Source organism: Daphnia pulex, chromosome 1 (genome assembly GCF_021134715.1).
Source record: "Daphnia pulex isolate KAP4 chromosome 1, ASM2113471v1".
Lineage (NCBI taxonomy): Eukaryota > Metazoa > Arthropoda > Branchiopoda > Diplostraca > Daphniidae > Daphnia > Daphnia pulex.
In genome coordinates, this window is record NC_060017.1 from 3,051,335 (window position 1) to 3,077,878 (window position 26,544).

At 39.0% G+C, this 26,544-nt stretch overlaps 4 protein-coding genes across 6 annotated transcripts; 1 reads left to right on the forward strand and 3 right to left on the reverse strand.

Moving 5' to 3' along the window:
- Positions 1 to 490: 490 nt before the first annotated feature.
- LOC124196309 lies at positions 491 to 4,175 on the forward strand. Of its 2 annotated transcripts, none has more exons than XM_046591264.1 (9): positions 491 to 631; positions 886 to 1,128; positions 1,195 to 1,497; positions 1,567 to 1,776; positions 1,840 to 2,056; positions 2,119 to 2,273; positions 2,425 to 2,664; positions 3,508 to 3,756; positions 3,817 to 4,175. In XM_046591264.1, exons 1-9 carry the CDS (start codon positions 544 to 546, stop codon positions 3,975 to 3,977), a joined length of 1,866 nt encoding a protein of 621 aa, XP_046447220.1. In that variant the 5' UTR covers positions 491 to 543; the 3' UTR covers positions 3,978 to 4,175. The 2 variants fall into 2 exon arrangements, with proteins under 2 accessions (XP_046447220.1, XP_046447212.1); XM_046591256.1 differs by lacking the exon at positions 2,425 to 2,664 and adding an exon at positions 2,915 to 3,154 and having other exon boundaries at positions 492 to 631.
- Positions 4,162 to 10,669, reverse strand: LOC124196277 (NADPH oxidase 5-like). 2 transcript variants are annotated; one of them, XM_046591218.1, is made up of 21 exons: positions 10,485 to 10,669; positions 9,901 to 10,361; positions 8,863 to 9,135; positions 8,687 to 8,781; positions 8,508 to 8,616; positions 8,335 to 8,432; positions 8,134 to 8,254; positions 7,901 to 8,051; positions 7,596 to 7,827; positions 7,303 to 7,508; positions 7,040 to 7,228; positions 6,881 to 6,940; positions 6,629 to 6,768; positions 6,477 to 6,553; positions 6,041 to 6,288; positions 5,678 to 5,933; positions 5,340 to 5,604; positions 5,126 to 5,236; positions 4,833 to 5,042; positions 4,544 to 4,747; positions 4,162 to 4,471 (listed from the first exon to the last, which is right to left on the reverse strand). In XM_046591218.1, the coding sequence occupies exons 2-21, from the start codon at positions 9,943 to 9,945 to the stop codon at positions 4,274 to 4,276; spliced, it is 3,288 nt and encodes a 1,095-aa protein (XP_046447174.1). In that variant the 5' UTR covers positions 9,946 to 10,361; positions 10,485 to 10,669; the 3' UTR covers positions 4,162 to 4,273. The 2 variants fall into 2 exon arrangements, with proteins under 2 accessions (XP_046447174.1, XP_046447179.1); XM_046591223.1 differs by lacking the exons at positions 9,901 to 10,361; positions 10,485 to 10,669 and adding an exon at positions 9,292 to 9,498.
- A 548-nt stretch (positions 10,670 to 11,217) lies between these two features.
- LOC124196300 (NADPH oxidase 5-like) lies at positions 11,218 to 17,618 on the reverse strand. Its single transcript, XM_046591242.1, has 17 exons — positions 16,011 to 17,618; positions 15,687 to 15,887; positions 15,502 to 15,596; positions 15,324 to 15,429; positions 15,146 to 15,249; positions 14,969 to 15,086; positions 14,749 to 14,899; positions 14,438 to 14,669; positions 14,150 to 14,352; positions 13,885 to 14,073; positions 13,745 to 13,804; positions 13,514 to 13,653; positions 13,117 to 13,441; positions 12,539 to 12,957; positions 12,255 to 12,464; positions 11,967 to 12,170; positions 11,218 to 11,899 (listed from the first exon to the last, which is right to left on the reverse strand). The coding sequence occupies exons 1-17, from the start codon at positions 16,035 to 16,037 to the stop codon at positions 11,702 to 11,704; spliced, it is 2,982 nt and encodes a 993-aa protein (XP_046447198.1). The 5' UTR covers positions 16,038 to 17,618; the 3' UTR covers positions 11,218 to 11,701.
- A 1,087-nt stretch (positions 17,619 to 18,705) lies between these two features.
- On the reverse strand, positions 18,706 to 24,952 carry LOC124196291 (NADPH oxidase 5-like). Its single transcript, XM_046591233.1, has 19 exons — positions 24,476 to 24,952; positions 23,635 to 23,889; positions 23,442 to 23,536; positions 23,263 to 23,371; positions 23,096 to 23,193; positions 22,879 to 23,002; positions 22,608 to 22,758; positions 22,313 to 22,544; positions 22,000 to 22,202; positions 21,741 to 21,929; positions 21,606 to 21,665; positions 21,372 to 21,511; positions 20,984 to 21,305; positions 20,655 to 20,853; positions 20,433 to 20,588; positions 20,048 to 20,360; positions 19,748 to 19,957; positions 19,468 to 19,671; positions 18,706 to 19,387 (listed from the first exon to the last, which is right to left on the reverse strand). The coding sequence occupies exons 1-19, from the start codon at positions 24,497 to 24,499 to the stop codon at positions 19,190 to 19,192; spliced, it is 3,282 nt and encodes a 1,093-aa protein (XP_046447189.1). The 5' UTR covers positions 24,500 to 24,952; the 3' UTR covers positions 18,706 to 19,189.
- Positions 24,953 to 26,544: the final 1,592 nt, after the last annotated feature.

Here is a 26,544-nt window from a genome sequence, read left to right on the forward strand (position 1 = left end):
AAACTTTTTGTAAACGTATTCCTGGGCAGATTCCATTTTCACCTTATCTGTTAATCCGCTTATTCAACCAGACTTTTGACTGTCTTCCGCTCCACTATCTCATTCTCATAGAATAAGCGCTAACTAATTAATTATTAATACAAAACAGTTTAACATCTCGCTAAATTAAAACCTTCCCAGTCCATTTTTACATTAAAGTTATTTCACTTATCGATTTAATTTGATGCGCAAGCCCAAATAGTGCTTCTTCTAAAAACTTCTTTATAAAACTGAGGAGAAATAAACAAATAACTTTAAAAGGGTCGCTTCTCAATTCTCATTTGTTCGGGCACGAAATTTGATCCACTTAAAAATTTTATCATGAATAAACAAATAGCAGTTTGTAAATTTTAAAAATTATGTAACTGATTGAAATAAAAATATAAAATGAAAAATGTAGTTGGTAAATGTTTGGCTTGATGGATAGTATGGTCACTGTTGCATGGTTGCCATTAAGGGTGTTTTTCAGCTTTTTCAGTCATTTTCTGTTTTCCAGCTTGAACGATGGCGGGCACATCTAGGGCGTGCCTTGTAAAAACTGAAATGCTGCTATTTACTTTCCTTTCGTTTTTCGTTTTTATCAGTATTCAAGGTAGAAATAGTTCATCCGTTATATAATTTACTTTTTCTTTAAGTTTTAATTATAAAGATGAATGGGTTAATTATGATGAAATCTATTGATCACTTATTTTTATTTGAATGTCATTAGTTCATAATCTACAGGTTGTTATTGATAAGTTGTTTAGATTATTGTGTCTTGGCATATGTTATAGTTGAACTATGTTACAATACTCGAACTTGTCACGCTCGATGACAACTAAAGTATTTACCTTTTTGGTTTGGCAGGTGTTCAAGCCAAAGATTGTGACATTCCATTTGTTGTTCGTGGAACATGGTTTTATCGAGAAAATGGTGAATACCATACAACAGAAATCAATGGTGACTCCATGACTGGAAGAGGAAATTGCCTTTTATCGCACCACTCTCATCATGTCAACTATACATTTGTCTTCTATGATGAGCAAACAACATGTTACCATTGTGTAAAATTTTTTGTCCGAACAGTCAATATCCTTGACAAAATTGAATGTGAGTACTGCAGCTTTCTCATACTATACAGTTTTGTAATTAAATGTATTTATTATTGTTTTACAGCTGGATGCAAAACACTAAGAGACAAATCTCCATCTTTAAATTCCATATGTGATGGCATTAATCCTGATCAGCAACTCATTTCACTGTTTGCTGAGAACTTTGTACCAGTAAACTGTCGATCAGGATTGGAGGGTGTTTGGCAGTTTGCCTATCAAAATCGATTTCGTTTCACCGGAGAATGTAACCACCCTGGAAATGTGATTCAGTCTTGTCAGACTCCGGGATCACAATTTTTAATTACAAACCAAAAATTCACTATAAGCTACCGAAAATGTGACGGAATGAGTGAATCTTTGGATGGAAGTAATTTTCCTTTTATATATTTTTTAATTATTAAGACTTTACCTTATTGATTATTCAATATTTTTGTAGCTGTCGAGTTTAGTTGCCTCGGAGATTGGTTCGTTGGCAAGAATCATTATTTTGCCGTCGCTAATACAAAGGAATCACGAAAAGATGAAAAGTTTCGTTGCTTTTTAAAAAATCGCGACGATGACGAATACATGGGTAAATCTATTACACCAGAATGTAACACTTTAAAGTCCCCCGAAGACAGTCCCGAGCGTTATCGCATGACCCCAGGTATGAAATAAAAACTTAACTGAAATAAATTTAATCTAACCCTTACTTTTTTGTTACTTGTAGTCAAATCTGAGACTGTAACACCTGGTTGTAATCTACCTTTAAATTTCTCTGGGCATTGGATCAACACCGCAAATATTGATGCTGATGTTTATATAAACCAAACGCACATCGTCGAGACATGGCACCCTGATATTGGACGATCACGCAAAACAGTGTACATTTGCAAAGAATCGCGCGATTCAAGGATTCTTCTCACTCGTCTTAATGTCGACGGATGGTAATAATGTTGGATACATTACTGAATATAAACAATCACTAATAATCTTTTTTTATTTTCAGCCAAAAAGATTACATTTGTTACGACATCGTTCCTCGTCACCACAACATTATCCGCTATCGGAAAGGACTTGCCATGATCAAAGATGACTTCCATACGGTCTGTTCGTGGACACAGTTTCCTGCGAAGAACGCCTGGAAATATGATTTGTTTTTAGGTATGCATTTTGTCGTCGGGGTGGGTAATTAGATTTTTGTAAATGATTTTAATTAGAGGATTAGGATCGCAGGAAGAGCGTACCTTCAAAACGATGGCGTGACCCAAACAACTGTATGCGCATAAATTAACATTTTCTGTCCTAACAATAGCCAAGGAGCCTGTTCCCATTCGCTGTCCGGTTGCCGGTATGTTCCGTTTCCAGCAAAGTGGAGACATCAAGTTTCAGACCCGAATTTTAGGCGGAGTCACGGATTCTCCCCGTCCAGAGATCCATTGTATGGACTCGGTGTCTTCGTTACAAGTGTGTGATTCCGGACAGAAGGAGATGGTTATTGATGCCGAGTTCTGTCTATCGACCGACACTTACGGGCGCCCTATGGATATCTACAGTACTTAATTGTCTCGAGATTATTTCTTTTTTTCCCCATTTCATCCCTTTGATACTTGATACTTCAACATGTTATTCTACGTACTAATGCCATTTGAAGTCATTTCTAGTTTACAGATCTGCAAAACAACAAGATTTGCTTTACTGGAAGCCTATGAATTTTGTTTAATAAGAGAAGGCATACTGATTGTCTTATTAGATTTCCTGGTTGTGAAATGCATCAGTAATTTCACGTAATTTTACTTAAATAGCCCGAGATCCAGTTCCAATTCGTTGTCCAGTGGCCGGAAAATTCAAGTTTACGCAGAAAGGCGATATCAAGTTTGAGACGCGTATCTTGGGGGGTGTGACTGATTCGCCTCGTCCCGACATTTATTGCAAAGAAAACATTTCAGACTTTTCGGTTTGCGATGCTGAACAAAAGGAAATGTGGATCGATGAACATTATTGCCTCTCAGTGGATTACAAAGGACGACCCGTTGACATTTACAGTATTGAAACCCTTTATCTCAACGCTGCTTGTTTTTAGTTCCCGCATTAATTCATCTATGCAGATCAATTATTGCTTTGCTGGTGCAATTCGCTTTTTGGTGGTGCTGGAAATGCTTTACTTAATTTTCGCTTAACAGGATATTACGTTACAGCCGCTGAGCCGCTGCCGATGTTTAATGTTCGCTACATGTCTCGCTTTCTGTCGCTCTTTTCCCGCTTCGCATACTAGCTGATTGTCGTAGTTAGCTACTCACCCGTAGATTTTGCTTCCGCTTCTCACTTCCCGCTTTTAATTCCAATTTATTTCCAGCTTATTAGCATGTATGCTAATTTTTTATCTGACACTTTAAAGGTGATCCCGATTACAAGCTCAAATGCATTGGCTTTTGGAAGGAAAATCTCCGCTCATATCTCATCACCTACGACGAGTTGGACGCATTCAGTCGTTACCGATGCTGGGTATATCAGCGGGCTGACTTGACTAAAATCTACATGTCTCAGGCGTTAGGTCCTTACTGTCCCCTCAATCAAGATGTCACCAGTTGGAATTATACAGAAGGCGCTGCAGTTCATTTAAACATGGAAGAATATGAGAGAGAGCGTAAGACTCTGAAAATGTGTTTTAAAATTAAGCTTTTGTAACTTTTTTTTTCTTGTACAGGTGATCAATGCCCGATGAATTTTGATGATGGTGAAAATCCATGGAGAACATCTGAATCGTATATTCAAACGTTCAGTTTCCGAGGCAGTGCAGACAACATACACATCTCAATAACTGCCATTCTTTTACCCCTAACTTTACTTTTTATCGTTCAGCACTGAATTTTTCGCAAAAGTGTGTGAGTGAATGACCAGCCCTAATGCATGTCGCGGTTGTTTGTTTTTTTTTCTCCTTTTTTAAACATGTAGACCTTGATAATGTGCAACGCGAAGAATGAGTGAATTGCAATTAATTCCGTCCACTTCACTCCATCCTCATGTAGGGTTTCATCGATAAATAGCAATCTCAACATTAAGTGATCTTTTATTTGTAGCATGACTGCGTTTTATTGAATACACTTTCATTTTATAAAAAAAAAAGTTTAGTACGATAAGAAAAGATTATAAGCTTTGACATGTTAAAAAATTTCTTTGTGAAAATTGAAGCCAAACTTGTTGCATTTCTTTTTCAGTACTTTGGATAATTCAGGGGGGCCGCAGTAGAAAACGGTAACATTTCCTTTATCTTCGTCAACTAATTTCTGAAATACTTTGTCCCAGTTTGGTCTGCCAGCGTTGGTGCGTGTCTTCAGTCCAGTCACTAAATCACGTTTTTCCTAGCAAACAGTCAAGCAGATGTAATCTTTTTGTCCTTATATTTTTTGGTGAAACCATGCAGAACACTATACCTCTGCGTAAAGTAAGTCGAGAGCCATTTGCAGTCCAACAGCCTTTAAATCAGTTTTTTTCAGGGCGCTGGTGATATACATATGTAAGTCGAGGAACCGGCCAAGCGCACTATCCATTTCAGCTTGTTCCATTTCCAGTTGCGATAGCACGTGAACAAACCATTCGAAACTGCGTTGATCGCGATTAATCCAGAAAAAGTCAACCTTTTAAAATACCCAAGATTCTACGTTTAATTTCTGTATTAATAATTTGTGGTGGAATTTTGGCCCTTCCACTAGTTGTGTGTACCTTTTTTAGGTTCATGATCGAATCTGGCATTTGGTTCGCCCACGAATGTCGACAATTCGGACATTTTTGTAAACTGGCGTAGTAGCGATGCATAATTGATTGGAGAATACTCGCATAGGGAGTCACACCGATGCCAGCCGCAATAAGAACTGCATGCTGAGCGCGAAAAATGTGACTAGAAGGTGTTCCATAAGGTCCGTCCATGGTAATCTAGTTTTTGATTTCGTGATTGGGAATGGCAATCAAAGTTTTCATAGCAGCAAAATAAAAATATGATATATGTGTAAACGTACTTCTAATGGAAGGTATATGTTTACACCTTCTACCATTTGTGTTGGATCCGGTATCGCATCACTAATGGTTGTAATCCCATTAGGTCTGTTGTCTCGCACAGATGACTCTCCCTGAATAATTCATATTCACATTAAAGAAAAACATGTTTTTTCCCTCTTATACATAAAGTATTTAGGTAGACATAATTGAATATAATATAAGTTAATCTCGTACGTTTTCCCCAACTTGTTTGTTCACATTTGTTCTACGAGCTCTTAATGTTTCCTGTCCAAAAGGAGCACGAGGACTTTTTTTCCTGTTAAATTTTTTCCACATTGCATGTGGAAGGTCATCATTACGAGGATCTTCAACTGGAACCGGCAAATTAATTATTTCTGGAGGATGACGCATGTATCGATAACCGGTATGTGCCACGGACTGAGCTCCGGCTGGTGATTCGCTCGTGCTCACTTCGCTCAACGTTATAGAAATTTGAGGACTGTAATTAAACAAAGACCGCAAACATTAAAAGAGAACGATATTTGCTCAATCAATCAAGTGCCATAACTCACTTGTAAGGTCTGCGGGTTTTGGTCCATCCAAAAGGCGGCGGATTTTCAGTAGTGTTTTTAGCGGATGCGATCGTTGCCGATTGATTCCCGAACGAAACATTTGTTTGAACAACGGATTGGTCGGAACTCACGATAAGTGAAGCTGGTCGAAGTGAATGATGCTCAAATTCGCGTTGTTTAATTTGCTCTTGTTTGAAATATTCGTAAAGTTTATTCGTCCATCCGCCAACACCCCGAATGTGGAACCATATTAGATCTGTAATACATATTTCGGTAGCAAAATAGCACATCCCAAGAAAAATCAGAATTATCGCCACGTCGCTTAATATAATACCGTAGTCGTTCCAGGCAATAATTATTTACCGGGAAGTTCAGGAGCACTGCTAATTGTAAAAGGGTGCCACTCGTAGGAGGCGATGGCTGGTATGTTGAGATAAACGTAATCCCCCGCATGAAAATTAAAGTTTGGCGGCTTCCGGCATACTATATGTGTGACGCTCGACGGCAGTAAAATTGCATAATTGATGAAGGTTCTGCCCTTGCCAGTCATGCGATTTCTTAGGCGAAGTAATTTCTCGAGAATGATGAAAAGGGCACCGGGACCAACCAGCCTATTCCACATCAGACAGTAAAGGTCAAATGATTACCAAAAAGTTAATTAGAAATGTTCGTCTAATGGCTCAACAGAGTAGCGGTCTGAAATAGTTTGGGCCATATATAGAACCAATTGTGTTATGTAAGACTTAATAAGAAATAGATTTTCTGCTGAAGACGGGAAAGCGCATCAAGGAATACTCACCAATACCAAAAGTGGGGACCGTGGAGGATCAATAAAGCCCAAAAGGGATAATGAAGGAAGTGAGTCCAATAAAATAACTGCAAATAAAAAGAAACGTAATAGCCACTATTAATGATAAGTTTAAGGTTAGCAATTGTAGTTCAATGAAATACTTCGAAATAGCCAGTCTTTCGAACGAAAGGCAAAGAACAAGGAATCATCACTCCTAAAATAACACATAAACCCCAGCCGGTCAAATTGGCCACACCGGGAATGAGACCAAACAGACCGGGAATCGTCGTGAACAGCCATTCTGTAAAAAAAGAAACAGTTGGTCATGTGTTATATGTCGATTAGTTTAATGGTTAAAATGCTCTTTTGGGTTAAGGCAACTTGCAGCAGAGCATATTACGTATAGATTATACCTTCTGCCGAGTGCGTTTGATTCGTTACTGGTGAAACCATTTCATTTGCTATATTTAAAGCTGCCAACAAAGAAATGGAAATATTAGTTCAAATAAACAGCTCAGACTGAAAATTTTAAAAATGCTAATACAAACGGTATTTCCAACATAGTTACTCACAAAAATTGATCATGTGCATTGCAGTGTGGAGAGTGCCGAAGAAGACGATAGTAAAGCCGCAAAGTTTGTGAAGATAAACGTGCTGATCAAGTGGTAAAAAAACCGCCAATTTAGTCTGCCTAATCCATGTGATGCAATGGTGGAGCATCAGGACAACGACGAATGCACAGTTGAAGTTCAACACCTGACCTGTTTCACATCAGACCGGAATGAATAAGTTTTTTAATTAACGGTATATGAGAGAGAAGATGAGGGATTCACACCACAAGCCCTTGCAATTATGTAGGCAGGGTTTTCCTGTCGGTATTGGTATGCGCGGCTAGCAAACAATGCAATGTTCACGAAGAGAAATGCCACGAGAAATGCCAGAAACGCAGCATTATTCCGGAGATAAGACCATAACACGCTAGCGGACCAACGTGATTTTCTCACTCTCGGAACTGTCGATGGAAGCAAAAACCGCTCCAAGCTTTAACAGAATTATATAAGATGGGATTTAATATATAGTTGGGCGGCAAAGAATGAAGTGCTGCAACCATAAGTAACAGGAATATACCTGAAGGAAAGTTCATCGATAAGTCCCGGGTGCTTTTCCAATTGAGCTTTCAGATGCTCAAACTCAAGTCCATTCACAGCGCTGATGTTGCCATCGTCCACCGATTCCACAGCGTCTTCGTAGAGAGCCAAAGCAAGTTGATCAAGTTGCTCGTCACTAAAGTTCATTTTGTTCTCTTCGGTGCACGCTCTTAAGACCGATCTCAAGTCATGCAGCTGGATAAGTCCGTCCCCTGCATAAAATGTTAGCTCTGAGAAAGTACTGGCAAGTTGCATAATTGATGATTTTGTTAATGGTTATATTACCGTCTCCATCGTAAATTTGAAACAGAAAACGCACTCTGTCTTCGGCTGACTGACTGCACAACTGTTCGAGACCCAGTCTTAATTCAGAAGTCGAGATACCTCTGGAACCATCTTTATCTAAGATGTGGAAGACGCGTTCAGCGAAAAAGGCCTGCAATTAAGAACAATTGAATTCAGCTAAAGGAGCGAGTGCGATTAAGTCACCTATCAAACTTATATGTCCAATAACTCACGTCTTTGGAAGGAATTATTTTTTTGAAATCATCGAGGGTAAGCTCTGTTCTGCCATTTGTGCTACTGAAAAGCTCGTCGATGCTTTCAAACCTGAGCATTCTATTATTTTTACTAGATTTCCTGTATATAATGGCTGCATTGTTACTTTCACTGGAAATAAGAGCCTGCCATTTCGATTTAATATTTATAGTATTATTTACCTTGGTAGCGACAAATCCATGATGAAAACTATGACACTTTGCACTGAAACATTCTTAGTCCCGTTAAAATCAATTAATTTGAAAAGTTTCGAAAGTAGCTGCAAGGATGAACGTAATAAGACTTTATTACGTTTGGGTAAAAGTTATTAATCAATCTGGGTCGAGTTCTGTACCTTTTGATTTTGGAGAACGCGAGAAAAAAGTTGTAAATCCAAATCCGCCTCTCCTGCTGTAACATATGCTGCTGTGTCAAACGAGTTTATAAATTCCCGGCCTTCTCTCCTATAATTCGTTAGAGATGCGGATAAAACGTCTTCTCGGTGTTACTTTCCTTTAATTATTACGAACTTACCCTAGTTTCTCGTTAAGAAAATCGATAAATTGAGACTGAACTAGTCTTCCCTTGGATTTGTCATCAAATAGCTTGAAGAGAAGTTGATGTACCTCCTGTGATTACATCGTCAATATTATCAAATCATGTCTAAGGGGCCGGAATATTATTGATTGCTTAATGGCTTTGGTACTTACGTTTTTAGAAAACAATTGACAAAAACTATTGGCGGTAAATTTTGAATTGGATTCCATAACTGCCCGAGAACACAAGGATTGGAGACTTGCTAATGCTTGCTGCCGACTATTGGTCCTGTGAGATAGCCGCCCGCTTGGTGATGAGGGAGACTCGGGGTACGTTGATGACAAGCTACTATTCCTGCTCATATTGGATGTTTGATTGGGCCCTCCGGTTTCAAATCCCCATTGAAATTTGACATTTCTTGCTAACCCAAAATGTCCGTCCTTGCTCTTTATTACATAAGAAAGCAAAACAATTTTACGTTATATTTTGTATATAATGTGTTTTTGTTCATCCAAAATAAAATAAAGTCGCATGTATGGAGCTTTTTCCAATTTAAAATTCAAAATAATCTCTGAGCTCGTGAGAGATAAAAACTCGCTAACCCATAACAAAGTGATGTAATGTGTCACTAAAAAGGTAGACAAAAGTAAAGTGTTTGCAGGATTTGATTTTATGTTTTAACTACGTTGTATACAGTTGCGAGTTTTCTTCCCAGCACACGCAGTACACGAAACCCCAATGAATTGGTTGCAGTAAATGTTTCTCTCCCTAATCAATGTTGATAGTCCAGGTTATCCCCACAGCAGATACTACTTATACGGATACAATGTGCAAGAATAAATCTAGAAACAAGCAGTTTCCCTTGTTGACAATTGCGTAGTTCAAATCGTAGATGATGTCACATTCACAAAATAGAAAAGAGGGAAAATCGATATGGCGTAACTCAATAGCAATAAATTGATAAGCACTTGACTTGTGGAAAAGGGGATTTTTTCCGCACCCTATTCAAATTTTAAATCCTCAAATTAAATATCGAATCTCGTTGGACACTTAGTTTACTACCAATAAATGCATTGATGTATGCGCATTCCTCGCGTATTTTCAATTGTAAAAGGTAAAAGAGTTAAGCTTGCGGTAATATTATGACGCGGTTATGGCGGTAACTGTTACAAACATTATTCAAAGAAAAAAAAATTATTCAAGTGTCTTACCAATTTCAAATTATTTGGTCTATTCGGGTTGCCAGGTGTAGCCATGGTTTTTTTCTCTTAAAGAAGGTTTGACTGACGTTGAAACGCTAAGTGTGTTGATGCTATACTTATTCACTCTGCCGCAGTCGTAAAATTGGACTCGTAATAGACTTGCAGACTTTTGGTTTCTCACTTGTATGTGACTTGTTTGATGCTATGTTGCTATCGAGATAATAATTCAAAATCTGTGATTATTCTGATGATTGTTGCTGTTCATGAAGGTGTTATAATTGCAGTTCCTGTTCGTATTATCGCTACAGTCACTTCAAGTCAGACTTATCTCAAAATGTCAGTTGTCAGCTGTCACTATGCAATGTATTCATCCTCACCGGTGTTAGCAGTTACAAGTGAGTAGAAGTGATATGCACCTGGCTCTGAACTGATACTATTCCTTTTCCCGATCAATCCTCGAACGAAACGATCTGAATGTGTCAAAATACATATTAAGCCTACAGCACTTACGTTCGTAAAATTGACATAAAGCCTATTAAAAATTATTAATGTAACAAAGAGGGGGGGGGGGAATGTCCCGAATGTAAACTTACTAATTTGACCAATTGTTTTTGAATTGGTAGATCAGTTTCACGGAAAAACGAATGTGGGTATTTCCAATCGATACCACCAGCATTGAAATTGATGGAAAGTCGTCCACTCAAACGTTGAAAACCTAGAACGCAATAATAAACTATCCGTGATTCTAGTTTAAATCAACCGCGCTGGTACCTAACAATAAGTGTAAAAAAAGTTGAATGTTGAGCGACAGAGACCTACCACCCGCTTATAAAGGCACCGATAAGAGATAATTATAAGTATATGGTAGAGAACATATGATATTGTCTGCAAGGTTGTCGTGGGCTCATGTGCTGTCATGCGAGATATATATACGCGTAATATACAATTAACGGGTCCTTTCTATACTTGCGTCTTGTAACACTTCAAGCACTTACTCTTTTACGTAGGCCTATAGTAAAATACAGTTCGTGATTGGGACGGTTGGTGTAACACAATTGCGTCAACTAGAAAATCCCTCTGGAACCCCGTGAATCTTGCGTACGTGACAATTGTGTGATTTTCAATGTATCTTATCTTTCTTGTTGTGTTTAGCTATACTGGCCCACATCAACCGTTGGGTTTAATGTAAAATCCGGTAAGATCAAAAAAAGATTGATTAAGATCGAGTCAACGATAGAAACTACGTACCGTTCTCAGCAAGGATATAATAAATAACGCTATTATAAGAACCGGTTTAATTTGTAGCAGTAAAATGAAACACATAAGTTTTGTGTTCGTGACGTGTACGTATATTCTATTCTACCCAGATTATAACATTCGCAGAGGCAGAGGTAGTAAACCCGTGGCAGGTAACATTTTTCTGCCACATGATTCAGTTCGAAACCGATGACGTAATTGCAAATTAACATAAATGCGGATGTTAAAAAAATTTAAACGAAATTTTTAGAGTTTTTAAAAATGAAACGCTTAGAGGTAAATTAAATAAATAAATAAATAAAGTTATGCGTACTAGCGCAAGAATTTGGGGGATTTTCATAGTGATTATCAAAAGAAAAAAAAAGTCCCCAGCAGAAAATTGGGGAATGCCAGCAAAAAAATTGGGGAATGCCAGCCAAAATTCGCTGGCAATCAGAGACAATCAAAGATGTTGCAAACAGCTCGTTGCATCACTCGGTATTTGTGAGATATGCATTATTATGAAATAGCAATAAACAACAGCAGCAGTCAAGTCGGCTCGCTAAATATACATCTAAAATATTTCTTTGCGGAAGTCGAAGCCGAACTCGTTACATTTTTTTCTCAGTTCTTTTGCCAATTGTGGGGGGCCGCAGTAGAACACCGTTACCTTTCCCTTATCTTCGTCAACTAATTTCTGAAATACTTTGTCCCAGTTTGGCCTGCCAGCGTTGGTGCGAGTCTTCAGTCCTGTCACCAAATCACGTTTGTCCTAATAAAAAATGAGAGGGAAATAAGTATTGATAAAAATAACTCTCGTTACAGTACAGAAAGTCTACCTTTGCATAAAGCAAGTCGAAGGCCATTTGCAGTCCAACAGCTTTCATATCTGTCTTTTTCAGGGCACTAGTTATGTACATGTGCAAATCAAGAAATCGATCGAGCACGCCACCCACATCCGTCTGTTCCATTTCCAGTTGCGACAGCATGTCAACGAACCACTCAAAACTGCGTTGATCGCGGTTAATCCAGAAAAAATCGACCTAATAAAAAACAATTGGCGAAAGGTGACAATATTAAATATTTGTCGGCGTAATAGTGCGAGGATTACTGAATAATGAAATTACTTTTTTTAGATTCATGATAGAATCGGGCATTTGCGAAGCCCACGAATGGTTGCAGTTGGGGCAGCTTTGTCGAATGGCGTAGTAGCGATGCATAATTGATTGGAGAATACTGGCGAAGGGAGTCACACCAATGCCAGCCGCAATAAGAACCGCATGCTCCGCACGAAAAATGTGACTCGAAGGAGCTCCATAAGGGCCATCGATTGCCACCTGAAATTGGTAATTCAAATCGCTTTTAAAATTAATTCTTTCGTTCAAAAAGTGAAAGCAGAAGAAGGCTATACTTCTAGCGAGTGGAAGATGTGTCGTTCTTCCCTCATCGGGGGTTGATGACTCTGGATAACTTCCGCTGAATCCTTTGCCATAGTTTCAGGAGCGTGAGAAGCTCTTGGTGTCAATTTCATTTTTCGCGGGTTCAATGGAGAATTCTTATCAATTTGAATTGGCAGAGAGACGTTTTCCGTACATGGTTGTTGGCGCATTGGCATGCCTGACGGCATTGCAATGCAGTGAGATTTATACTTTGATCTGATGTCATTTTCGACGGAAGTCGGTTCAATAGCGCTGATTGCTTTCGGATACTTGTTATTGTCGTTTTTAACGTTATTAGTACGTAGAAGTTGTTTGGACTGTTCTTGTTCAAAATATTCATAGAGCTTATTGGTCCACCCACCAGCACATCGAATATGTAGCCATATAAAATCTGTTGCAAATAAAGAGGAGTAAACAGTAAGTATAACAAATTTCCATTAGGGAAGTATAATAACATATCAAGAAACGGTATTTTTGAAGTGCCTTAATCGTGTTATCATTAGTAGGTTTCTGCAATAAATGGAATCATACATAGTAGATAAAATCCTACCTGGAAGTTCTGGAGCACTGCTGATGGTAAATGGATGCCATTCGGTTGAAGTGATTGCCGGAACTTTTAGGTAGACGTAGTCTCCAGGATGAAAATAAAAATTTTCCGGCTTACGAATTACCAGATGAGTAACGCGAGACGGTAAAAGCATGGCAGAATTGATATCGGTGCGACCCCTGTTACTAGAACTAAGTCTGATTCGACGACTTGCTTTAAAAAGGGCAAAACAGAGTCCTGGTCCGATGAACCAGTACCAGAAATTAGGGCCATGGAGAATCAGAAGAATCCAAAAAGGAATGTACAGCAAGTGGGTCCAGTAAAAAACCTACACATTTATGATTAATCGGTAGTAACATTAGCGAGCGCTATAGAATGATTTTCTGCACCGTGTGCTTACCTCAAAGTAACCGCTTTTGCGAACAGATGGCAATGAGCATATGGCCATGATGGCCAGAATTACCACAAGCGCCCATCCAGTTATATTGGCAAGGCCAGGATAAAGTCCAAATAGTTCGGGTCTCATGGTAAATAACCATTCTGTTGAGAATTAAAAAAAAAATCCAATTCATATAAAATAAATCCTTGGAGTCACACGTTATAAATACATCTTATATAGTTCTACTATTACCTGCAGCGGAATGAGTTCTGTTTGTCACTGGGGACACCACCTCACCAGCAATATTTAGAGCTACGCACAATCATAGAAATTTGGACTTGTTAATTAAAAAATAAATAAAATTAAGTTTTGTATCCTTGAACAAGACTCACGAAAATTAATTATGTGCATCAAGGTGTGAAGGGCACTCAATACAACGACAACACCACCGCAAACTTTGTGCAAATAGACGTGCTGGTCCACAGGTAAGAAGCTACCGCAGCCGATGTTTCTCAGCAGCGTGATACCACGGCGAAGCATCAAAACCAAAATGAAGGCACAGTTGAAATTCAACGTTTGTCCTGTAAACATAATTTGCCAACATATTATTAATAGTGTCGATAATGAGCAAGTAATAAAATTAATGAGTAATAATACCACAAGATCTGGCTAAAATGTAAAACATATTAGAGTCCTTGTACTGAATGGCTCGACTGATGAATAAGCCGAGATTGACGATAGCGTAAGCAAGGACAAAGATAACGAAAGGTGCGTTATTCTTAACGTATGAGACCATTGGTTTAAAGATTGGCTGACGTTGAGTTTTCTTTTCAGGGCTCGGTAGAAGAAAGCGGTCCAAGCTGAATTGAGAAGTGATCAAGTCAAATCAGATAATCAAGTAAAGAACAATTAACTGGTGCAATTCATATAAATATACCTACATACCTGATGGACAGATTTTCAAGTAGCCCTGGATGTTTGGACATCTGAGCTTTCAACTCGTCGTAGGTGAGACCATTTCTTGTTGAATGCCTTGACGTGTCACTGCGATCCCTGGCGTCGTCATAGAGAGCTTCAGCAAGTTCTTCGACTTGCTTTTCATTGAATTTCATTCCGTTCTCCTCGATGCAGGCCTTGAGAACGGATTTCAGTTCACACAGCTTGATCAGTCCGTCTCCTGTAATATTAATCATGCGGTGTTAAGAAATACGGATGTATAAAAACAATATTTTTAAACTAAAAGTAAATTATTGTACCATTTTCGTCATAGATTTGGAAAAGACACCGGACTTTGTCCTCTTCGGATTGGCCGCAAAATTGCTCAAGACCCTCTCGAAATTCAGCAATAGAAATATTTTTAGAGCCGTCCTTGTTAAATATGCGGAAGATGCGTTCGGCGAAAAATTTCTGTCGAAAAATAATTATGAGACATTACAAACTGAGTGCTGACTATAATGGGTCTGTGTGTCGTCGTACGTTTTTGGAAGGGATAAGTTTCTTAAAGTCTTCGAAGCTCATTTCCCGGTTGCCGTTAGTGACGATGGAACGGAATAGCTCCTCCGCACGTCCCGGGTATAAAATGTGAAGGTTCCTCCTGCAGAAATAAATATTGCGCATCTTTTCTAGTCGATAATCAAATATGAATGTGCCAACCTTTCTGATGTGTACTCGGTGATAGAAGCCATCACTTGGTTTACAGACACCTGTCCTGCGCCTGCCTTGTCCGTATCGATCAAAGCGAAAAGCTTACTCAACACCTGTTGATTTTTTTAATGGAGTTCCGTTCTTTAAAAAATGTAAAACAATTTTTGAAAATGATTTTTGCGTTTACCCCTTTGGATTTAAAAATGCGGCAAAAGATTTCGAAATCAATATCGTCTTCCTTCACAAAAATGTACCACAGGGTATCCAACAGGTCAATGAAATCAGTTTTTGGTCTGATTAGCATTAAATAAATGTACACAACAGTTAAAAAAATTAAAAAAAAAAAAACATATTGATAACTTTACCGTAGTTTTTCTTTGAGATCTCCAATGAAATCAGAATGGACGAGTTTACCTCTGGAATGGTGATCAAACAACCGAAACAGCAAATGCAGTACATTCTTTTATGGAATCAAGAAAAATGTGATTTTAAAAACGCGGATTCAACAAAATAATTTTTAGTTAAAATGAATGTTATGATGGTGGCATACATCTTGTGAGAATAGTCGACAGAAGCTGTCCGCACTGAACGTCTCCGTATTTTCTTCATTTCGTTGTTTGCATAGAGACTGGAGTCCCGTTAGAGCTTGTTGGCGTTGTTGAGCTTGCACAAACCAAGCAACTTTGCGGGTCTCTTTTGGCTCGTTGGCGTTGATTTCCGCTATTTGTATTTCAAAGGCTGAATCCACCTCCTCCATTTATTCATCAGGGAAAAAAAATCAATTAGCCGCAATGAATTTTAAACAAAATACCGATGCAAATCGGAGGATATCGTGTGGAGTGATATCTATATTTTTAATTCGCAATGTGCTTACCTTATCAAGTGAGGCAAATTTCGCCATTTTTGGTTTGTAAAAATATGAAGCACTGTGGAAATATTTCTTCTCGAGAGTATCCGTAGCGTGTATCGTTTGTGTAAAGTGTCAAAGGAGACTGACCACGTCGCAATGGCTAACACTACCTTTTCCGTCTAGGTTTTTAAAAAGGGTATATATGTTTTTCGTTCAGTATGGTACTTTCACTTTTGGTTGTCTTTGACACGCAAATTTTTCCGAGGCAGAATGAACTTTCGTTTACTGATCGGGGAATTCCAGCCAAACAGGAGTGGGAATTTTTTAGAAAGTGAAAAGACGACGTAAGCATAACCCACTTGATTTTTTTTTGCCAAACAGCTGATGCAAAATTGTGCGTAAATAAACGACCTTCAAAAAACACGAATCTGTGTTATTTATTATGCCTAGTATGAATGATGAAATACAGGATGAAATACATTTCCATTTATTTTTTGCACAAAAAATTTTCTGCAAAATATACCATCACAGTAATTGACTATAATAGAAGACTATTTTTCCATTTAGCGTCAAGCTGATACAGTGTTAGACAATAACAAAATCCACTCATACGAACATTTTTAACCTTAACATACTTCAGCGCATTGGAAGAAGTAGAGCGTGGATATAACCAAATTGGTAATATTTCGCGTATTCCAAATATGGTTTGAGACACTTGCCTTGAACCAGCACGCTCCATTGAAAGTACAAAATGTGTAGACTGATGCTTGCACTTATTACCATTGAATTTACATTTTCAGCTGTTTGATAAGGAAATGAAAGTTCACATCAAAGCTGAAGTGGAGAACTGATGAACTGACGACTCTCGTCAGAGCCCCGACAAAAGTTGCAATTAAGAGTTAAAAAAAAAAGTTTAAGATGAGTACTCAGGGGAACTTATTCGGCGAATGCAGTCAGATCTGTCTACAGGTCATAGAGATAAAATATTCTCAGATTCTCTTCTTGGTTATATACATATTAGTCTAGAGGTTCAGTTACCTATGTTTCTATTAAAATCGACTTGCCAATTTCCTATAGAAAGTCACAAGAGAAAGTCTAGACTTTTGGAAAGTATTGGATAATGCATTATTAATTGATGACATGATCAATTGATGCTTGTACCTATAATGACATAAAATTTAGTGCATATGACAGCGCGCCCGGGTTTCGTGGGCTATACGATATGCTTTCACAATAGGGAGAAGTAATGAGGAATCGTCTAACACGGAACTATTTGGTGAGAAACGAAGATGAAGTCACTTTTGATCGACGAATGCAAATCTCGATGTGAATTGAATTCGAATGTGATATTATATTATTGAAAGAACATTTTAAATTGGGACGCGCAACATCCGAATTCAGTTCTGATTCCAAAACAGGACGACACAAAAAAATGCAAAGCCAAAGTCGATCCTGTTATGCCGTATGTGTATAGGTAACCATGGGATAAGTCTACCTATGCATTATGTATGCGTATAAAGGGATGCCTCCATTTACTGAGGAGATTCAGAATTTTCAAGAAGCACGCAATATACTTCAAATTTTGACAGTCAGTGATTCGGGAAATCCTTTGAAGTAAATGAAATGGAGCGCGGATTATATACGGCCGATACGGCTAAACATTTTTTGCGCTAATACATTAAATTGTATCTAGACGAATATTTAAAGTTAAATGATTTTCACAGCAGTTTATGTGCGCCTCTAAATAAAAACGTGTATTCGTGCACACCATTACCAGCATATATACCATACTAAACTGGCGTACGCGTATAAAGCTGTATAAATCAATATTACGCATTGGGTTATGGAGTGTCTTGCGATCTAAACGTGAAGGAATATTTTACCGTACATAACTATACGACCCAATAATTGAGTCATCAAAGAAACAATTTACGCCCAGCACGTGATTGACTAATTGCCATCAATGATCCATGCCGTTGAAAGTAATAATGTAAACCTGCGAACTTATATTTAGAAAACTATACAAAGAAAAATAGAAGAGAAAATTGTTCTGTAGAAGGAACGCAATAATTGAGCATTCGAGTATAATGACGTGAAGTATACCGCGTTAATTACCTAATGCTTAATTAATTTCTTGAAAGAGCAATTAGCTTATTTCTGTGCTGAAATCCCTTACCTTCAAGTTTCCTCGAGTTTCCTTGTGAACCAGTTCCCTAAAAATTTTTTTTTCCCCGGGTAGGTGTGAAGTTTATGAATATTCATCAAATCATTTCAGCAAATCAATGAATGTTGAAGGACAACTATACGCTGGGAATTTTCGTAGAAAGTAGAAAAACTTGTCATGAATTAGAGGCCACCACCTTCAGGGCTTTCAGTAAAAAAAAAAACTTTCGTCTGAATTTTTTAAGCACAGACGCGCGTTGTTTAGAATTCAGAAACCTGCTGGGTTTTTACGCTTCTCTTCTGATGGCAGGACATTGTCTTTTTCGTCACGATGTCAAAAAATCACTAGAAACTAGAAAGCGCTTTTTGTCTCTTGGTCAAAAAGTCAACAGCTCGACAGATCTAGCAAACTGCAGCGCCATAGGCGTATTATTTTCAGTTCACGGCAATCTACCAATTCATTTTATTTGGACAGCAGCGGAGAAAGTGAGTTTGTTGTCTGGAGGGATTCTATGTGTGCACAAAAGGGTATAACAGCGAATCAGAATACCGTATCAGGACTTCATCGATGTATATGATTTTCAGGTTTATAATAAGACGTACTATGTTGTCCGCTTAAGAGAAACTCAAGATTATTTAGAATGTGAGATTATGATCACCGCTTAAAGCTTAATTGAAATTTTGCCGACGAAAACACCGAGATAAAAAGTTTTGAAAGTCGAATGTACACTTTTCATGAAAGTTTGCCCGTTTTCCTTCTTTGAGGTATAGCTAAAATCTTTATTATTAGCTCTAGGCCAAACATATAAGCTTTCGCTTGTTCACTGCAAACATTTTTTTGTGTGAATATAAGCAATGCGGAAAAACAAAAAATAACAAGCTCAAAGTAATAAGGTCGTTGCGCTCACATACTTTCACTACCCACACAAGGAAGTCTTCAAGTAAGTTCGGAAAGAGATTATTAAGCAGACTTTTGAAAGAAGGGTAAAAATTGATGAATACCGCGCACTGATAAAAGTATAATAAGTTGTGGGTTTCGGTTAGAAAATTTCTTTGCTGAAACCGAAGCCGAATTCGTTGCATTTTTTTCTCAGTTCCTTGGCCAATTGCGGAGGGCCGCAGTAGAACACCGTTACCTTCCCCTTATCTTCGTCGACTAATTTCTGAAAGATTTTGTCCCAGTTGGGTCGGCCAGCGTTGGTGCGAGTTTTCAGTCCCGTCACCAAATCACGTTTGTCCTAATTTTAGCAAAAAGACACAAATGCAAAGACTATTAGCATTCGATCAAAAGGACATGAATTAATAAGAACATGTCAACCTTAGCGTGAATTAAATCGAGAGCCATTTGGAGTCCAACAGCTTTTAAATCGGTCTTCTTCAGTGCACTTGTGATGTACATGTGCAAATCTAGAAATCGGCCGAGGGCGCTACCCATTTCAGCTTGCTCCATTTCCAGTTGCGACAGCACCTCGACGAACCACTCAAAACTGCGTTGTTCGCGGTTGATCCAGAAAAAGTCAACCTTGGGTAACGAGGGTAAGTTATACACTAGGATCGATCTCATAGTTAAATACGCGCACGAATCAAAGATAATTTACCTTTTTTAGGTTCATAATGGTATCGGGCATTTGGGATACCCATGAATGGTGACACCTGGGGCAAGATTGCCGACTAACGTAGTAGCGGTGCATAATTGATTGCAGAATACTGGCGAACGGTGTGACACCTATTCCGGCCGCCACGAGAACGGCATGCTGAGCGCGGAAGATGTGACTGGAAGGAGTTCCATAAGGGCCATCAATTGCGATCTATGAAAGAAATAAATGATGCCATACGACGGTTAACAAATGCAGGCAATATTTCCCAAGTGTGGCGCGAGTTCAATATAACTACAATACTTCTAGTGGGTAATAGATGTGCACGCCTTCCACCGAATGAGGTTTTTCGCTATTCGGTTGTGCGCTCCTATTCTCATTCCGCGAAGTGAATTGGGCCGGCTTCTTCCGCATACTTTCGGGAGCGTACGAAGCACGCGGCGTCGCTCGCTTTCTGACTTCTGATCCAGTCTTAGATTTGCCGGGCGTTTCCTCGATGGGCACGAGGATGCTCATCGCACGAGGCTGCTGATGGTGATGGGGATATCGATGGTGTTGCTTGTCGCGCAAAATTCCTTCGTCGTACTGATCGCGCTGGCGCGCTGGTGATTGTGCTCTGCCAACAATAGGATCCCTTAATAAATAATGAAAAAGAGATTCTTGAGAACATATGGCGGGCAATACTTACCGGTTGAAAGTAATGCTCGATGAAGGATCGTCATGAGCACCGTTCAACTGGTCGCTGTTCTTCAACGGTCTGAGAGTCATGCGGCACGATTCTAGTTGATCGTATTTATCAACAGGATTTTTGTTGGAAAAGGTCCGAGTAAGCCTTCGAACTCCCCTGTAAGAGTTTCGTATGGTAAGATCATTTCCCGACGTTATGAGAATAGTGACTTTAATCATTTACTTCATGATATTTTGCGTGGAAAAAGATGCGTCATTTTCGAGAATGCGCTGGCAATGACGACAGGCTGGTTCCCCGCCGCCATTGTGTTGTTGATTCTGTGCCGATTGCTTGAGACACAGCTTGGCTTGCTCTCGTTCAAAGTAGTCGTACAACTTGTTTGTCCAACCTCCGGCACAACGTATGTGTAGCCACATGACATCTCATTTTAAAACAAGATGGATGATTTGTTAGAAAGAAACAAGTTCAATTAATTGGTGCGTGTGTGTTCGCTATTCAATAAACAAAAGGTGCATGTATCATCACTACTTGGCATGAAGGTGAATATCTACCTGGAAGTTCCGGAGCGCTGCTGATTGTGAATGGATGCCACTCGGATGCAGTGATGGCGGGAATCTTAACGAACACATAGTCTCCGGGATTAAAATTGAAATTCTCCGGCTTGCGAATGACTAGGTGGGTAACGCGAGACGGTAAGAGCAAAGCAGAACTGATGAAGGTGCGACCTTTGCCAGTCACCCGGAGTCGAAATCGACCAGTTCCCTCAATAAAAAATAAGATTCCGGGTCCAATGAACCAGTACCAGAAATTGGGGCCATGGAGAATCAGAAGAACCCAAAAGGGAATGTAAAGCAAGTGGGTCCAGTAAAACACCTGTTTAACTACAGCGCATCAGTAACATACCAAGAAAAACAATTTTCGACTTGTTGAATTTGTTACCTCAAAGGAACCACTTTTGCGAACGCAGGGAAGCGAGCATAGACCCATGATAATCAGAATACCAACAAGAGCCCATCCGGTCAAATTGGCCCATCCGGGAATTAGTCCAAAGAGACCCGGCTCAGTTGTAAAAAGCCACTCTGTTGAGAACAAAAAAACCCGATTCATATCAAATTAATCCCTTAGAGTCACATACATAGGCCTAATAAATACATTTTATATTTCTACTATTACCTATAGCGGAATGAGTTTCTTTTGTTACTGGTGACTCCACCTTATCAGCAATATTGAGAGCTATACGCACAATAAGAGAAATTCGGACTTGTTAGTTTTAACAAATTAAATTTCGTATCCTTGAAGAGGACTCACGAAAATTGATTAGATGCATCAAAGTGTGGACGGCACTCAATACAACGACAACACCACCGCAAACTTTGTGCAGATAGACGTGCAGGTCTAGAGGCAGGAAGTAACCACAACCGATCTGCCTCAACAGCGTGATACAGTGACGGAGCATCAGAACCAAAATGAAGGCGCAGTTGAAATTCAACGCTTGTCCTGGAAATTTAAAAGATTATAAGACAAAATGCATCGTGAACTGTATAAGAAAGAAAACGAGCGTTATTACCACCACATCTTGCAAGAATATAGAAGACATTTTCTTTTTGATATTGAATTCCCCGACTAACAATCAAGCCAATATTGACGATTGCGTAAGCAAGGACGAACATGATGAAAGGTACGTTATTCTTGGCGTAAGAACTAAATGACTGGAAGACTGATTGACTTTGAATCTTCTTTTCGGCGTTCGGTTGAAGCAAGCGGTCCAAGCTGAATGAAACAAGTGGACAATGAATTTTTAAAACAAAAGGCTCATACAAACGCCTAAATCTGTTTCGTAAAAACAGGAATTATATATAAGCCTAATGTCTATTCTTTACCTGATGGAAAGATTTTCAAGTAGTCCGGGGTGTTTAGTCATCTGAGTTTTCAGTTCGTCGAAACTCAGTCCTTTAGCACTAGCCCTATTGACATCGTCGCTGGAATCCCGTGCGTCATCGTACAGAGCTATCGTGAGCTCGTCGAGTTGCATTTCGCTGAATTTCATTCCGTTCTCTTCAACGCAGGCTTTGAGAACTGCTTTCAATTCGCTGAGCTTGATTATGCCATCCCCTTCATTAGCGAGAACAAAAGATTTAGAGATAAGATGCGACATCGAAAGGGAAAGCCTTATACCATCTTCGTCGTAGATTTGGAAGAGACAGCGGACCTTATCTTCTTCGGATTTGCCACAAAACTGTTGCATTCCTTCACGGAATTCAGCCATAGAAATGCTATTGCTTCCGCTCTTGTCGAAAATGCAGAAGACGCGCTTGGCAAAAAACGGCTATCGAGGAATATGAAAGGGGAAAAAAATAATTATCGAATTCTTTTATTTTCTTTCTTTGAATTAATACTGATATAATCTCATTAGACAGATGAGGATTAATAGTGGTGTAGAGCTTACGTTTTTGGATGGTATCAGTTTTTTAAAATCTTCAAATTCGAGCATCTGGCTGTCGTCTTTGGCAATGGATCGAAATAATGCTTCCGCACGTCGTGGGTCACATATGTCCGAGCCGCGATACTCACTGCGCAATGCCAGGACCAAAAGTATTTAGAGTTAATTATATTCCAAGAGTGAAACCATCAGCAAGACATAACGAAACGAGCAAACGACTCACTTTTGTGAAGTGCATTCGGTGAAGAAAGCCATCACTTGGTTTACCGACACTTGACCCGCCTTGTTCTTGTCGATTAGTGCATAAAGTTTGATTAAAACCTGTTTCAGAGAGAGATATAAAGATATAATATAAAGTCCAGAATACAGAATGCAGTTTAAAATGATTACCCCCTTTGACTTGAATATGCGGCAAAAAGTTTCCAAATCCGCATCGGTTTCATTAGTAAAGACGTACCAAAGTGTATCCAGCAGATCGACGAATTCAGTTCCTTCGGCTCTGATTACAAAAGTGAGAAAGTTTCAAACAAAGTTCTATTTTGGTACAGAAACTGTGCCATAGCGCATACCCGAGTTTCTCCTTGAGACTTTCGATAAAATCGGAGAGTACAAGTTGGCCTTTGCATTGGTGATCGAATAAACTGAACAGGACTTGCAGCACATTCTTGAAAATGTGCAAGTAAAAATGAGCCATTTAGATATTTAGCTCTTATGCGACGACTGTTGCAACATTTATTTGAATTTGTTTTTATACGAACGTACCTCTTGCGAGAAAAGCTGACAAAAGCTGTCAGGGGAGAATGCTGATTTATGTTCTTTCACGCAATAACTGTTACACAGAGACTCGAGACTAGCGAGGGCTTGAGTCCGCTGCTGAGCTTGCGACAACCAGTTTCTTTTGCCCGAATCCTCAGGGTGGAGCGCCGGATACAATACGTCCGCCACTTCCATGGCATCGTAACTCGGAGCATTCGATTTTGATAGCAGTGCTTTTTCGTTTGGATGAATAGATCCCACCTGTTTGGTATGAACGAAAAATATCAGTTGTCGATTGAAACTTTATTGGAACGTAGGAAAGAAAAAGTAAAGTTGAATGTACAATTTACGTCATTTTATTTCTAAAGAAAATTTGGTCAAATTTTAATCCGCCTAATCTTTAAAAAGGTTATTGTTTTTTATAGTTAAACTTGAGCAAATGAGTTGTTGTACAATATGTGATCGTTGGCTGCCATCGTGGCGCAAAGGACGAGTTTGTTTACATGGGACATGTCAAAGTAGTTCCGCATTGTATTATTACGAAATTTTTTTTGACGATTGTGTCAATGTTAAGCTAGGGAGGCGTTTGTTTGTCTCTGCTGCTCGATTCGTGGAACTCGCGGAAGGCCCTGCTTCTATTCAACGGAAATGGGGGACACTGAAAGATCCGTAGGAGTAAGAAATCGATTTTAATTGGTTCTCTAACGAACCCCATTTCGCAACACCACGCTAGTAAACTTATTATAAATATACAAACCCCCCATTTGAAAAATATGTACTAGATGCGGTTACAAGAAAAAGACAAAATTGCATGACACTTAAGTCTAATCGGCATTTGAAGCTTTACCTTCGAAGGATCGGCGTCTGCCATAACGGCTGCGAAGAGTTGTGGGACGATGTCTCCGCTTTGTATAAAATTCGTGACACGAATAAATTGTGTTTCGCTTAAATTGTCGTAAACGCGCGGTAAATATGAAGCGTGTGTTGAGTAAGGCAGTCACGTAGCCTACTCCGCAGCGAGAACAAATGAACCAAATAAAGGTTTAGGGAAATGATTAAGGACGGAAAGTTGCAAGGGATATCTCCAAGCCGCAGTATGTGTGTGGTTGATGTAATGCTGAGGGAATCATACCTCCAAGTTGACTGTTACGCAAATAGCCGGATACTTTTTCCGTTGAATTTTAATTATCTCCAAAGTTTATCAAAGCCAACGTTTGTTTCACCGCAACCACATCAAAAATCGCTCACTACTTCAATCATTTTTACAAGCTGTGACTAGCACACGTTGTCAAAGTCAACAACCTGCGACTGCACTGCCTTTTTTTCGGAAAGGAAAATTCTATTTGTTTTTTTTTAATAGGAGAGAGAGAGAGAGGGAGAAAAATAAATCTGGGTTTAAAACAGGGTTAGGGTACGGAAACATGTTTTCGTAACAAAATGGAATCTTTCAAGTACTTTCGTTACCATTGTTCGCAGACATTTTATTTTATTTTTTTATGTTTTTGTTGTAGGGCGTGTTTTGAAAATGCGAAATAAGAGTACGGGCTATCACCTTTATTCTTTAGAGGAAAATTGTCGTATTCCCTTGATCTCCAGCAATCGAGTTCTACAAATTTACTTTGCAATGCACAACTATTTATTTGCAAAAGTCTTTCACCGCCCCGCCGATCGAATAATATTATCAGCAGTTTTTACAGGCGCTAGGCACCATCAATAACGAGCCATGCAAACAATCCAACGCAATCAGAAGCGTTTGATCGGCTTAGTACACATGAGTTACGCAATTGGAATTCTCTAGACGACATACACGAGCGGCGAATTTCTTTTTTTGGTAACGCTCGTTTCTTATATTCGTTCGATTTCTCTCTTGGAGTGTTTTTTTTTCTCTTTTTCTTTGTAGTTACTTTTATCTGTCATACGCACAAAATACTTCCCGTCGATCGATGGTTCCATGGTCCTGGTTTTACTGCGTATCTTTTCCCCACAGCGTCCCATGAGCAAATCGTCGATCGATCCAGCCGTTCAACAATAATAGATAATAAGCTAATAATAAATCACATTTCATTTTCAATGACTTGAGCTTTCTCATTGCTTGATCCTTTTGAGCATTAAAAATGTGAATACAATACAGTACATAATACCACATCGAAGAAACGGATAAAAGATTAGCGAGTGCGCAATACAAGAGAAACGAAATCATTAAAGTAATCTCAGAAAAGAAGAAAATGATTTTTTGTTTGTTATTGAACCATATCATTTTTAAGTTAGTGCATGACCGTATTCTCTGTGTGCTTCTAACAGATTACAATGTATAATAAGACGCAATCCATTACGTACATTACTGAGCATTATCTGGGAAGTAGCAGATTTGAATGTTGCCGCAGCCAGGAGATGAAGTATTATAGTATAGCAAAGTACAAAAAAAAAAAAAAAGATGTTTGAGTAATTAGCTGATTAAATTTCTTTCTGGGAGCACGCATGTAGCCACAAATGTAGTTAAACGTTATATTTAATTCATTTATTATTTAATTATTTATTTATTTTTCAGAATTTTGTATCCAGGTTCGCATTTTGCTCTGGTCCTCAAGAGTCAAGGCCTATCTACGCTGCTGAATCCTTTGGTCTCTCGGGTCTTCACGGTAAATTTATCAGCAGCTAAAGGCGGCTGCGGAATAGGAAATGACCTGTCTAGTGTCTAACATAAACAAAGGGGAGTGGTCCAACACACGACATCCACATTGCGTGATTTCATGTTAGTCAATGTAAGAAGAATGCACTCTTTGAAGCCTTGCCAATACTCTGCTTCGATCCTTAGACGTACCCATGACATCCCCGTCTCAGAAGGTTTCCGACAGGTTCCCGGTGGACTGCCAGAAGACTCTCTACACACCAAACCAGTGGGCAAGCGACCATCAA

Bases quoted from the DNA above. Each gene is read 5' to 3' on its own strand.
- LOC124196309 (XM_046591264.1), top strand. From the start codon at position 544: ATGGCGGGCACATCTAGGGCGTGCCTTGTAAAAACTGAAATGCTGCTA. The intron at 1,498-1,566 runs GTAATTTTCCTT...ATATTTTTGTAG, and splicing joins GAGTGAATCTTTGGATGGAA to CTGTCGAGTTTAGTTGCCTC. The intron at 2,274-2,424 runs GTATGCATTTTG...TCCTAACAATAG, and splicing joins GAAATATGATTTGTTTTTAG to CCAAGGAGCCTGTTCCCATT.
- LOC124196277 (XM_046591218.1), bottom strand. From the start codon at position 9,945: ATGGCTACACCTGGCAACCCGAATAGACCAAATAATTTGAAATTG. The intron at 8,782-8,862 runs GTAAGTACCAAA...ATGTAATCACAG, and splicing joins GTCAATTGTTTTCTAAAAAC to GAGGTACATCAACTTCTCTT. The intron at 5,043-5,125 runs GTACGTTTACAC...ATCAAAAACTAG, and splicing joins ACATATACCTTCCATTAGAA to ATTACCATGGACGGACCTTA.
- LOC124196300 (XM_046591242.1), bottom strand. From the start codon at position 16,037: ATGGCGAAATTTGCCTCACTTGATAAG. The intron at 14,670-14,748 runs GTACAATAATTT...TTAATATTACAG, and splicing joins CCAAATCTATGACGAAAATG to GAGACGGACTGATCAAGCTG. The intron at 12,171-12,254 runs GTAATTTCATTA...GTTTTTTATTAG, and splicing joins CTATCATGAATCTAAAAAAA to GTCGATTTTTTCTGGATTAA.
- LOC124196291 (XM_046591233.1), bottom strand. From the start codon at position 24,499: ATGGCAGACGCCGATCCTTCGAAG. The intron at 21,512-21,605 runs GTAATAGTAGAA...TGTTCTCAACAG, and splicing joins AGAAACTCATTCCGCTATAG to AGTGGCTTTTTACAACTGAG. The intron at 19,388-19,467 runs GTTGACATGTTC...TGCTAAAATTAG, and splicing joins TCGATTTAATTCACGCTAAG to GACAAACGTGATTTGGTGAC.